This window comes from Perognathus longimembris, chromosome 26 (genome assembly GCF_023159225.1).
Source record: "Perognathus longimembris pacificus isolate PPM17 chromosome 26, ASM2315922v1, whole genome shotgun sequence".
In the NCBI taxonomy this organism is placed as follows: domain Eukaryota; kingdom Metazoa; phylum Chordata; class Mammalia; order Rodentia; family Heteromyidae; genus Perognathus; species Perognathus longimembris.
The window spans coordinates 9,657,961-9,670,244 of record NC_063186.1 but is presented as its reverse complement, the minus strand read 5'-3'; the positions used below and the strand labels follow the sequence as shown (position 1 = coordinate 9,670,244).

The following is a 12,284-nucleotide window of genomic DNA, read 5'->3' as shown; positions in this document are numbered from 1 at the left end:
TACCTATGTGTGTACCTGATATATCTATTATTTGTTTCACAATTCAGCTAAACAATGAGAGGCCCTCCTCTGTAAACAGACATTCTCTGACAGGAAGGAACATTCTGAGATAGTCACTCAAGGGAATTGACATATCAGAGCATTTTTATCAGAAAATCCAAGTAATGAAAACTTAGGGATTTAGTGTCAGTGAATCATTGTTTTCTTCTTTTTCCTCTTCCTCCTCCTCCTCCTTCTCTTCTCCTTCATCTCACTTTGTAACCCAGAGTGGCCTTAACCATGAAATCCTCCAGCTTCGGCATCCAGAGAGCTAGGATTATCTGTGTGAAACACTTACGTCTGGTCAGTTTTGTTTTGTCTTCTTGTTTAAACAATAATTGAGAGCCAGGTACTGGTAGCTCTAGCCTTGTCATCTTAGTTGCTCAGGAGGCTGAGATGTAATGGTCATAGTTAGAAGCCAGTCTGAGCAGGAAAGTCCTTGAGACTCTTATCTCCAATGAACCACCTAAAAGCCCAAATTGAAGCTGTGACCCAAAGTGGTAGAGCGTTAGCCTTGAGCATAAAAGCTCAGGGACAGGGCCCAGACCCTGAGTTCAAGTGCCAGTAAATTGAGATAGAACTTTGGCTACAGGATGAAGAATGCATTAGCTAGCTGGGGAAAATAGTTGGAAAGGATTATAACAGTCCTACTACGGGATGGTGGTGACTTGAAATGAGGAAGGGATGAAGCAAAGTAGAGATGGAAGCCTGAGTTTTTACCTGTGGGTGGTGAGGTAAAACTTAGGCCTTTCAAAAATAGCCAGAGGCCCAACAGTGCTCCTGACTCCTTAGCAATCACAGAAGCTTAGTTTTTGTTTTTTGGTTTTTTTAATGTTATCTTCTGCCTACCGTATTGTTTAAAGAAGGAATTACTAAAGCACTAACTCAAAAACCTAAAAGGATAATAACAAAACTTCCCTCTCACCTTCCACCCGAGTGTAGGATTTCTGTTCTGTAGAGAAATAAACATTCCTCTTTGATTCAATGATCACCTACCAGCTCACTCTCCTTTCATTCAAACTTGTGCCAGCAGAATTGCGATTTATCCTTCATAATTATGATCTGATCTCAAGACAAGCAGGTCAAGGTCTGTACCTATCTTCTCATGCATACTTTCAAATTTGCTTTTTTACTCTTTTGTGACGGTCCTATGGCTTGAACGCAGGACCTGGGTGCTTTCTCTGAGGTTTTGTGTGTGTGTGTGTGTGTGTGTGTGTGTGTGTGGTGTTTTTTAACTCAGGGCTGGCACACTACCACTTGAGCCACAGCTCCACTTCTGGCTTTTTTTTAAGGGGGGGGGGTAGTTAATTGGAGATAAGTCTCACTAGACTTTGCCCTCAAGATCCTCAAATCTCAACCTCCTGAGTAGCTAGGATTAAAGACTTGAACCACAGGCACCTGGCCTTTTAGATAGCATGAGTCCCCAGGGCTGATTGTGGGGTCCAGTCTGGAATTTGCATAACCAAGAAAGCCTCTCCAGGGGGCTGGGAAGGTGGCTTAGTGGTTGAGTGCTTGCCTAGAATGCATGAAGCCCCAGGTTCTATTCCTTAGTACCACATACACAGAAAAAGCCTGAAGTGGTGCTGTGGCTCAAATGGTAGGTGTTAGCCTTGAGCAAAAGAAGCTCAGGGACAGTGCCCAGGCCCTGAGTTCAAGCCCCAGGACTGGCAAAGAAAGAAAGAAAGAAAGGCTCTCTGGATCATAGCCAGTTCTGGGGGCCAGTTCACGATTTAAAAGCCATGGAAACTCAGAGATTGCCGGAGTCTAATAACTTGTGCTAATTTGGTAGATTGTCTTATGAACATACACTAGCTCTGCCTCATGGCTAAATTTCCTCTGGAACGCAGACCTATCTAGCCGAAGCCCTACAAACAAAGTCTTTCACCGGATTTTCTCTGACATTTTTATTCCAGCCCCCAAGGACTACTTGTAACCAACCCCCAGGGATTTCCACAGCTTCCTTCCTCATTCCCTACCATTCCTAAATTCCTTTCTCCAACTGGACTGACTCCCTCCAGCACTCAATTCCTTCACTTCAGTCACCCACAACCCACTCCAACACAACGAGCCTGAAATGGAAATATTCTTTTCTTTTGTATTTTGTTGGTTGTGTGTTTGTTTGTTTTTTTGCTCAAGGTTAGCATTCAACCACTTAGAGCCACGTACCACTTCTGTTTTTTTTCTTTTCTTTCTTTCTTCCTTCCTCTTTTCTTTTCTTCCTAGACTTAAATTTGGTGCCTGACATTGTGACATTTTCACTCTACTGAGCCATGTCTTTGGCCCTCAAAGGATTTTCCAGCTTTTTCTGTGTCTGTGGTACTGAGGAATGGAACCCAGGGCTTCATGCATGCTAGGCAAGCACTCTACCACTAAGCCACCTTCCCAGCCCCTGATCTCTCATTCACAGTGTGGCTCCCTGGTAGAGTATCAGCTAAGAGCCAAAGCATGAATGTAAGGCATTCAGTTCCAGAATGGACATGTACACACACACACACGCGCGCGCACACACACACACACACACACACACACAGAGCTTTGAGCTTCCTGGGGAATTGGGAGTTCCTGTGTTCTCAGTAGTGGGATGGAGAGGATGTGAGTGGAATGAATAAAGAAAGGCAGTGCGTTCAGAAAAGGCCTCTGAGAAATGATCATTCTGGGATAGGAAGGGGTGGCTCAGTGGTAGAGTGCTTGCCTAGCATGCATGAAGCCCTGGGTTCGATTCCTCAGCACCACAGACACAGAAAAAAATAGAAGTGGTGCTTGTGGCTCAAGTGGTAGAGCACCAGCCTTGAGCAAAAAACAAGCTCAGGGACAGTGCCCAGGCCCTGAGTTCAAGTCCCAGGCCCATCAAAGAACAACAACAAAATCATTCCTTCTCCCTCCTCCCTCCCCTCCTCCTCCTCTCTCCTCCCTTCTTATGGTGAGGCAGGAGAAGGTGGAGAAGGTTCTTGAGTAGACCAGCCGCCAGAGGGCGCTCTGTAACCAGGATAATATTCTGGGAGAGAATTGAAGCCAGGTGTTGGCTGGAAAGAGCTATAATTAGAGACTTAGGCTGAAAGCAAATGGATACCCCCCCCCCAATTTGGGGGGAATATATTTCCTGTTTTCAGAGCTTCTTTTTGGGGAAGCGGGGGCTAGTAATGAGCTGGCTCAGCTTACTTAGTATTTTACTTGGTATTTAATTCTCTTTGCCCCCCCTCCCTTTCCCCCCTCCCCCCAGTCCTGGGGCTTGAACTCAGGGCCTGGGCACTGAGCTTATTTTTTGCTCAAGGCTAGCACTCTACCACTTGAGCCACAGCGCCACTTCCGGCTTTTTCTGTGTCTGTGGTGCTGAGGAATCGAACCCAGGGCTTCATGCCTGCTAGGCGAGCACTCTACCACTGACCCACCTTCCCAGCCCCTCTCTTTGCCTTTTTTGTTTGTTATTTTGGAGATGGAGGACTTTGTTGCCCAGGGCAGTTTCAAACCTCAATCCTCAGATCTCAGCCTCCTGAGTAGCTAGGATGACAGGCACGAGCCACCAGAGCCTTTTACAAGATGGTGCATGCTGAGAGACGAGAACATCATAGGTGGGGTATTCATCTCTGCTGGCCATTTTTCTAATATGGAATTCTTTTCAGCACTTTTAGTCAGTTTTGTCTCTGTAAAACATATGAAGTCCGGGCACTGGTGGCTCATGCCAGTCATCCTAGCTACTTAGGAGACTGAGATCTGAGGATCCCAGTTCAAAGCCAGCCTGGGCAGGAAAGTGTGTGAGACTCTTATCTCCAATGGAGCTACCAAAAAGCCGGAAGTGGGGCTGTGACTCAAGTGGTAGAGGGCTAGCCTTGAGCAAAAGGAACTCAGGGATAGCGCCTAGGTCTGAGTTCAAGCCCTACGAGTGGCAAAAGAAAAAGGAAAGGAAAATAGGACAAGAAAAAAAGGAAAGATCTGAGGTCCTTCTAGCTTGCAAATCCTCCCCAACTCCTCAATGTACTTAGCAGAGAGGAAATGGGGGGTGGGGGTGGGAGGGGGTGGCAAGAAGAAGTAGGGAGCCCTGTGGGGCCAGGCTTTGGGGTGTCATCACCCTGGCCAAACCTGTCTCAATCTTTGGGCCTCAGTAGGTGACACTGATCCTGGGGTTCACCTCCTATTCCGACTGTGAGGTAAAGCCTCTTGTACAATCTCCCCTAGCACTGGTGAACAAATGTCCACTTGGGCAAGGTGTGGTGTTATGGGGTAGAGGGGGGGTGTGAGGGTCGGGGTTGTTTCTATCCCCCCACTTTGATCACTCTGAGCAATGCCTGCCCCAGAGTAGATTGGGGCTGGGCCTTTTCTGATCTGAATCTAAGGTCCCGGACTCCTAAGGCAGGCCTGGAGGCCTGGAATTGGATAGAGTTGAGCATAAAAGCCAAAGGGCTAATCATAATGACACAGGTTCCTTTCCTCTAACATTCCTCCAGGCCTTTAATGACTTGTGAATTATGGGGCTCTGGAACACAAGCTGAGTTCACCTAGTTCCTGAATGAGCTTTTTTTCCCCTTTAACAGGAATCTTGCCAGACCACTGTTCTATGTGCAATGGGAAACAGTATAGCCCGATATTCATTGTTGCAAAGCAGGAAAGGGGAATTTCTTTTCTTTTCTTTTTGGTCAGTCCTGGGGCTTGAACTCAGGACCTGAGCACTGTCCCTAAGCTGCTTTTTTTTTTTTTTTTTTGGCCAGTCCTGGGCCTTGGACTCAGGGCCTGAGCACTGTCCCTGGCTTCTTCCCGCTCAAGGCTAGCACTCTGCCACTTGAGCCACAGCGCCGCTTCTGGCCGTTTTCTGTATATGTGGTGCTGGGGAATCGAACCTAGGGCCTCGTGTATCCGAGGCAGGCACTCTTGCCACTAGGCTATATCCCCAGCCCCTAAGCTGCTTTTTGCTCAAGGCTAGCACTCACTTGAGCCCCAGCACCACTTCTGTCTTTTTCTGTGTATGTGGTACTGAGGAATTGAACCCAGGGCTTTATGCATGCTAGGCAAGCACTCTACCATTAAGCCACATTCCCAGCCCTTTAATATTCTTTTTTTTTTTTGGCCAGTCCTGGGGCTTGGACTCCGGGCCTGAGCACTGTCCCTGGCTTCTTCTTGCTCAAGGCTAGCACTCTGCCACCCGAGCCACAGCGCCCCTTCTGGCCATTTTCTGTATATGTGGTGCTGGGGAATTGAACCCAGGGCCTCATGTATAGGAGGCAAGCACTCTTGCCACTAGGCCATATCCCCAGCCCCCCCTTTAATATTCTTAATCTATAGCCCCAGCTGGCTTTGAACTAGAGATCCTCCTGTCTCATCACCAATACCCAGTGCTGGGATTATAGGCATACACTACCATGCCCATCAAGGATTATGTTTGTTTGTTTGTTTATGTGCCCAGTACTGGGGCTTGAACTCAGGACCTAGGTGCTGTCCCTTAGCTTTTTCCACTCGAGGCTGGTGCTCCCTAGGGTTGGTTCTTCCTGTGACCCCCTGTTCACAGAAGGCAGCTGCAAGTCATAATGACCCTGCTAAGTTTGTAGCCTAGGGCAATCCTGAAAGAGTTCTCAGTGCCCATAAAAGCTCAATATTCTCAAAGCCTCAACATGACCGTGAGGCCAGTTTACTCCCTATCATTATATCATCATTGCACTCTTTTTTTTTTTGTTTTGGTACTGGTCATGGGACTTGAACTCAGGGCCTGGGCGCTGTCCCTGAGCTTCTTTTGCTCAAGGCCAGCACTCTACCATTTTAAGCCACAGCACCACTTCCGGTTTTCTGTGGGTTCATTGGTGATAAGAGTCTCATGGAATTTCCTGCTCTGGCTGGCTTTGAACCTTGATCTTCAATCCCTTGAGTAGCTAGGATTACAGGCATGAGCCACTAGTGCCTGGCCCAGGTTTGATTTTACCCCATTAGTGTGTGTGTGTATGTATACACACGTGTGCCAGGCCTAGGACTTGAACTCAAGGCCTGGGCCCTGTCCCTTAGCTTTATCCCTCAAGGCAAAGTGCTCTACCACTTGAGCCACAGCTCCACTTCTGGCCTTTTCTGTGTATGTAGTGCTGAGGAATTGAACCCAGTGGCGCTGTGGCTCAAGTGGTAGAGTGCTAGCTTTGAGCAAAAGAGCTCAGGGACAGTGCTCAGGCCCCAAGTTCAAGCCCCAGGACCTACCAAAAAAAAAAAAAAGAACAAAACAAAACACAAAAAACAGTGACTGATATGCAAGTCCCACTTGACCAAGAGGTCACTGTTGGAGCAACACTTGAGTATGAAACAAGCTTGCACAGATTCCCACTTCTCCTTCCCCCTGCCAGGGCTAAGAGTGCAATCCCTGGCAATTGTCCAGATTTTTACCCTCCACCGTATCCGGGTTCCCCACCCTTTGACCCAACCTGAGTCACAGCCCCACTTCTAGATTTTTCTGAGTAGTTTATTGGCTAGCAGAGTCTTCTGGCCTTTTTCTGCAAAGCTTGGCTTCACACTGCGATCCTCAGGTCTCAGCCTCCTGAGTAGCTAGGATGACAGGCGTGAGCCACCAGCGCCTGGCTTTTCACTGGGTTCTGACTCCTCCTTTCAGCCCCACCATGTGAGTCTACGTAGTGTCTAATCCAGAACTCCTTCGGGGCAAAGTTATTTTGAGATCCACTCAGGAGTGATTTCCTGGGGACTATGGCACCCAAGACAAGTGTAGTTGGAGGATGGGAAATCTTCATTGGTAGTAAAGCATGATAAACAGAGGAACCACCAGTCGTGATCTCAGCTACATAGGAGCCTGAGATCTGAGGAATGTGGTTCAAAGCCAGCCTGGGCAAGAAAGTCCCTGAATCTTTCATCTCCAATGAACCACCAGAAAACTAGAAATGGCGCTGTGGCTCCCAGTGATAGAGAACGCTAGTGGTTTTCTTTAGCTATAGTTAAAATAGTTATTAGTAATATATTATTTACATATATGTATCTGGATCTGTGTACTGTTAGGAAAACACATTAAGTAGATTTTATGGCTATCATCAAGTCTTGGGGCTGATAAACACAATTTTTTTTTTGGCCAGTCCTGGGGCTTGATCTCAGGGCCTGAGCACTGTCCCTGGCTTCTTCTTGCTCAAGGCTAGCACTCTGCCACCTGAGCCACAGCGCCACTTCTGGCCATTTTCTGTATATGTGGTGCTGGGGAATCGAACCCAGGGCCTCATGTATACGAGGCAAGCACTCTTGCCACTAGGCCATATCTCCAGACCAAACACAATATTTTCTACTTGTTTACTTTTATTTATTTATTTATTTTTTGCCAGTCCTGGGGCTTGAACTCAGGGCCTGGGCACTGTCCCTGGCTTCTCTTTACTCCAGGCTAACACTTTACCACTTGACCCACAGTGCCACTTCTGGCTTTTTCTGTGGAATTGAACCCAGGGCTTCATGCACTCTACCGCTAAGCCACATTCCCAGCCCACTTACAGTTTGTTTGGGTTTTTTTTTTTGCCAGTCCTGGGGCTTGGATTCAGGGCCTGAGCACTGTCCCTGGCTTCTTTTTGCTCAAGGCTAGCACTCTGCCACTTGAGCCACAGCGCTACTTCTGGCCATTTTCTGTATATGTGGTGCTGGGGAATCGAACCCAGGGCCTCATGTATACGAGGCAAGCACTCTTGCCACTAGGCCATATTCCCAGCCCCCCCACTGGCAGTGTTTTCTGAGTCCACTATTAGAGGGACTTTCCTGCCTGGGCTGGAATCGAACCATGATCCTCAGATCTCAGCCTCTCAATTACACAGCACACACAGACACACACACACACACACACACACACACTTCTCCAAGGGTAGAAGAATACAAGACAGGGGCCCTGTCTGTCTGTCTTGGGGGGGGGGTTGAATTCCTTTGAGCAAACCCTACTCCCCCAATCTCTTGAGGAGCCAAGGCCATCCCAGGAAGATGGAGCAATCATTTCTTCAAGTGATTTCTTCATGAGGCCAACCTCAGCCCACAGGATGGACAGGGACCGTGCTGGCCAGGAAGGCTTCTGATTGGACATTCGCATCAGGCTCGGGTTGGGCTTAAAGGAGGCTCTGCTGGGCTGGCGTCAGGCAGCTTTGAGGACCATGGGAGCTCACAGGGCCAGCTCCTGCCTGGGGCAATGGCTGCTATTGCTGTTCTTGCTTATGCCTCCAGCTTTTGCTCAGACCCTCAGCTACAGGGAGGCCGCGCTCCGGGCTGTGGACAGCTTCAACCAGAAGTCATCAGAAGCCAATCTCTACCGTCTTCTGGCCCTGGACTTCCAACCTCAAGGGGTGAGCTGCTCCTGCCAGTCTTGGCCATACTTGGCCACATAATGTATGCCTGCCCAGATTTCTTTCCTTCCTTCCTTCCTTCCTTCCTATCTTTTTCTTTTTGTCAGCCCTGGGGCTTGAACTCAGGGCCTGGGCACTGTCCCTGAGCTCTTTATGCTCAGGGCTAGCGCTCTACCACGTTGAGCCACAGTGCCACTTCTGGTTTTCTGATGGTTCCTTGGATCTATTCATCAATCCATGATCCTCAGATCTCAGCCTCCTGAGTAGCTAGGATGACAGGTGTGAGCCCCGGTGCCCAGTTGCTGTTGCAGCTTCTCCTCCTCCTCCTCCTCCTCCTCCTCCTCCTCCTCCTCCTCCTCTTTTTTTTCTTCCTTCTTCTCCCTCCTCCCCCTCCCCCCTTTCTGGAAGGGCTCTTCCAGACAAACTTCCTAGGAACTGGGTCTCCCCCTCCTTGCCTGACAGCTTTCAGCTTTAGAATCTACACCCCTTCCCCCCCAAAAAAATGGCAGAGTGCACCCATAGGGTGCAAGGATGTGTGGGACACCCCCCCCCAGGGACATTGTTGGGAGGGGATCCATGCTTTGGGGGTAATGGCTTTTCTTTGCTTGAACTCTATTCCCCATTATGCCTATACAAGGGAAGGGCTCTGCCCAGCCTTGGTTTTTATTTTTGGTAGTTGATGGGCGATCAAGAGTCTCAGACTTACCTCACCTGGCTGGCTTCGAACCACCGAACCACCGGGCCCTCAGATCCCAGCCTGCCAAGTAGCTAGGATGACAGGGTGAGCCGCCAGGCTGAAAGGCGGATCCCTTGTGTGTGGGGGGGGAAGGGGGGGTGTCAGAGAAATGGATCACAGGAATGTGAGGGGGAGACCCGAACCGACCCGGGTCGCCCCCATTTGCTGCCCTTGGTCAGGAGGAGGAGGAGGAGGAGGAGCCCGGCCGCCCCAGGCCCTTGAGCTTCAGTGTGATGGAGACGGTGTGTGCCAAGGCGTCGCCAAGGCCCCTGGTGCTGTGCGACTTCAAGGAGAACGGGGTGAGGCTGGGGAGGGGCGCGGGCGGATCCTGGGGGAGCAGTGTGTGGGATGGGGGGAGGGGGCTGGGGTGAAGGAGCTCCCCTCTGATGCCGAGCCCCGCCCCCCCTCCCCTTGCAGCTGGTGAAGCGCTGCGAGGCGTCTGTCACCCCGGGCCGGGACGCCCAGGATGTGGACTGTAATTCGGTGGTGAGTGCACGGTGTCAGGATGGCAGGAGCTGGCGAGGGGGCGGGGCGAACCTCCTGTGGACCAGTCAGGATGCAGGGGCTGGCGTGGGGTGGGGCAAAGAGCATCCTGTGGGCCAATCGGGATGCAGGAGCTGAGGGCGGGTCAAAGAGCATCTTGCAGACCAATCCGGATGCAGGATCTGGTGAGGGGGCGGGGCAAAGGGCATCCTGTGGGTCAATCGGGATGCAGGAGCTGGTGAGGGGGCGGGACAAAGAGCATCTTGTGGACCAATCAGGTCCTGCCCAATCCAAGGCAGAGAAAGGGAGAGGGGAGGGCTGGGAATGTGGCTCAGTGGTAAGAGTGCTTGCCTAGCATGCATGAAGCCCTGGGTTCGATTCCCCAGCACCACATACACAGAAAAAGCCAGAAGTGGTGCTGTGGCTCAAGTGCTAGAGTGCTAGCCTTGAGCAAAAAAGAAGCCAGGGACAGTGCTCAGGCCCTGAGTCCAAGCCCCAGGGCTGACAAAAAATAAAATAAAAGAATAGCAAAATCCCAGGGAAGCTGGGGAACTCCTTGCCCATTATAGGCCTCAGTTTTGTCATCTTTTTATTGAGCACATGGCTTTAACCACACACTCCAGCCAGAGCCTGAACTAGGGCTGGTGGGGTGGTGGTGGTGTCTCAAACCTCCTGGGGTAATCCAGAAGAAGGGGGTGTAGATGGTGGGAAGGATTTGGGGTTGATCCTGAGTCCAGCCCTACAAAACGTCTATTTCTTCCTGGTCTACAGACTCCGCCTTTCAAGAAAGCTTCCCTGCTGGGTGGATTAATCAAAAAAGGTGGGAAGAAAATTGGTGAAAAGATTGAGAAAATTGGCCAGAAAATCAATGAAAAGCTTGAGAAAATTGGCCAGAAAATCAGTGGTTTTTTTAACCTGTTTAGACACCAGGGAGAACCCTAAAGGTCTCCCCAGATTCCCTTGTGGGACTCTGAACAATAAATGTGGAGAAACCAATGTCTCAAGATCTCTGTCTTCATTCGTGATTCTCACATCTCAGCTTTCTGAGTAACTAGGATTATAGACGTGAGCCACTGGCACCTGGCTGGATTAATACTTTTTTTTTTGGCCAGTCCTGGGCCTTGGACTCAGGGCCTGAGCACCTTCCCTGGCTTCTTCCCGCTCAAGGCTAGCACTCTGCCACCTGAGCCACAGCGCCCCTTCTGGCCGTTTTCCATATATGTGGTGCTGGGGAATTGAACCGAGAGCTTCATGTGTAGGAGGCAAGCACTCTTGCCACTAGGCCATATTCCCAGTCAATACAATATATATCCATTTCTTTTCTTTTCTTTTCTTTTTTTTTTTTTGGCCAGTCCTAGGCCGTGAACTCAGGGCCTGAGCACTGTCCCTGGCTTCTTTTTGCTCAAGGCTAGCACTCTGCCACTTGAGCCACAGCGCCCCTTCTGGCCGTTTTCCATATATGTGGTGCTGGGGAATTGAACCGAGAGCTTCATGTGTAGGAGGCAAGCACTCTTGCCACTAGGCCATATTCCCAGTCAATACAATATATATCCATTTCTTTTCTTTTCTTTTTTTTTTTTTTTTTTGGCCAGTCCTAGGCCGTGAACTCAGGGCCTGAGCACTGTCCCTGGCTTCTTTTTGCTCAAGGCTAGCACTCTGCCACTTGAGCCACAGCGCCACTTCTGGCCATTTTCTATATATGTGGTGCTGAGGAATCGAACCCAGGGCCTCATGTATACGAGGCAAGCACTCTTGCCACTAGGCCATATTCCCAGCCCCTGGATTAATACTTTTATTGCTAGAAGGACTATCTTGGCAAACTCAACTGATTACCATGAGGATTGGTTGTCCTAAGCATCTTGGCCCCACCTCTTGGTCTTTCTCCCACAATATTTCTGTATATGGGGGCTGGCAATATGGCCTAGTGGTAAAGTGCTTGCCTCGTATACATGAAGCCCTGGGTTCAATTCCCCAGCCCCACATACATAGAAAACGGCCAGAAGTGGCGCTGTGGCTCAAGTGGCAGAGTGCTAGCCTTGAGCAAAAGGAAGCCAGGGACAGTGCTCAGGTCCTGAGTCCAAGGCCCAGGACTGGCATAAATAAATAAATAAATAAATAAAATATATATATTTCTGCATATGCCCCTCTCTACCATCTTTCTATTTTCTGCCATGAGTTGAATCACCAAGAAATCTTCACAGGAAGCCAAACACATATTGGTATTGTGCTCTTAAACCTTTCTTCCTTTAAAAATCTGAACCGAAGCCAGGCACTGGTAGCTTGCACCCATAATCCTTGCCAGCCAGGGCAAGAAAGTTTATGAGACTCCTAGCCTCAATTAGCCACCCAAAAAAGCAAGAAGTGGCGCTGTGGCTCAAGTAGTAGTATGCAAACCTTGAGTGAAAAAGCTCAGGGACAGTGCCTTGGCCCTGAGTTCAAGTTCCAGGACTGGAACAGGAAAAATCAAAACAAAGCCTGAACCGAAACATTTCCAGCTATGGGATGATCTGTAATTTTTCCTTTTCCCTTTCCCTTCTCTCCTTTGCTCTCTCTCCTCCTCCTCCACTTCCTCCTCTTCCTTCTTCAGGTGTATTTATTACAATGAAGAATAGAGAAAATGCACTTGAAATAGTACTTAAAACAGAAGTGGTGCTGTGGCTCAAAGTGGTAGATCACTAGTCTTGAGCAAAAGAGCTCAGGGACAGCGCCCAGGCCCTGGGTTCAAGTCCCCACAACTGACAAAAGAT

The 12,284-nt window shown here is 49.4% G+C and overlaps 1 protein-coding gene across 1 annotated transcript; it reads left to right on the top strand.

Annotated features, from left to right (window-relative positions):
• Positions 1 to 8,001: 8,001 nt before the first annotated feature.
• Positions 8,002 to 10,533, top strand: LOC125342403 (cathelicidin antimicrobial peptide). Its single transcript, XM_048334544.1, has 4 exons — positions 8,002 to 8,318; positions 9,237 to 9,353; positions 9,472 to 9,540; positions 10,309 to 10,533. Exons 1-4 carry the CDS (start codon positions 8,130 to 8,132, stop codon positions 10,477 to 10,479), a joined length of 546 nt encoding a protein of 181 aa, XP_048190501.1. The 5' UTR covers positions 8,002 to 8,129; the 3' UTR covers positions 10,480 to 10,533.
• The last annotated feature ends 1,751 nt before the right edge of the window (positions 10,534 to 12,284 follow it).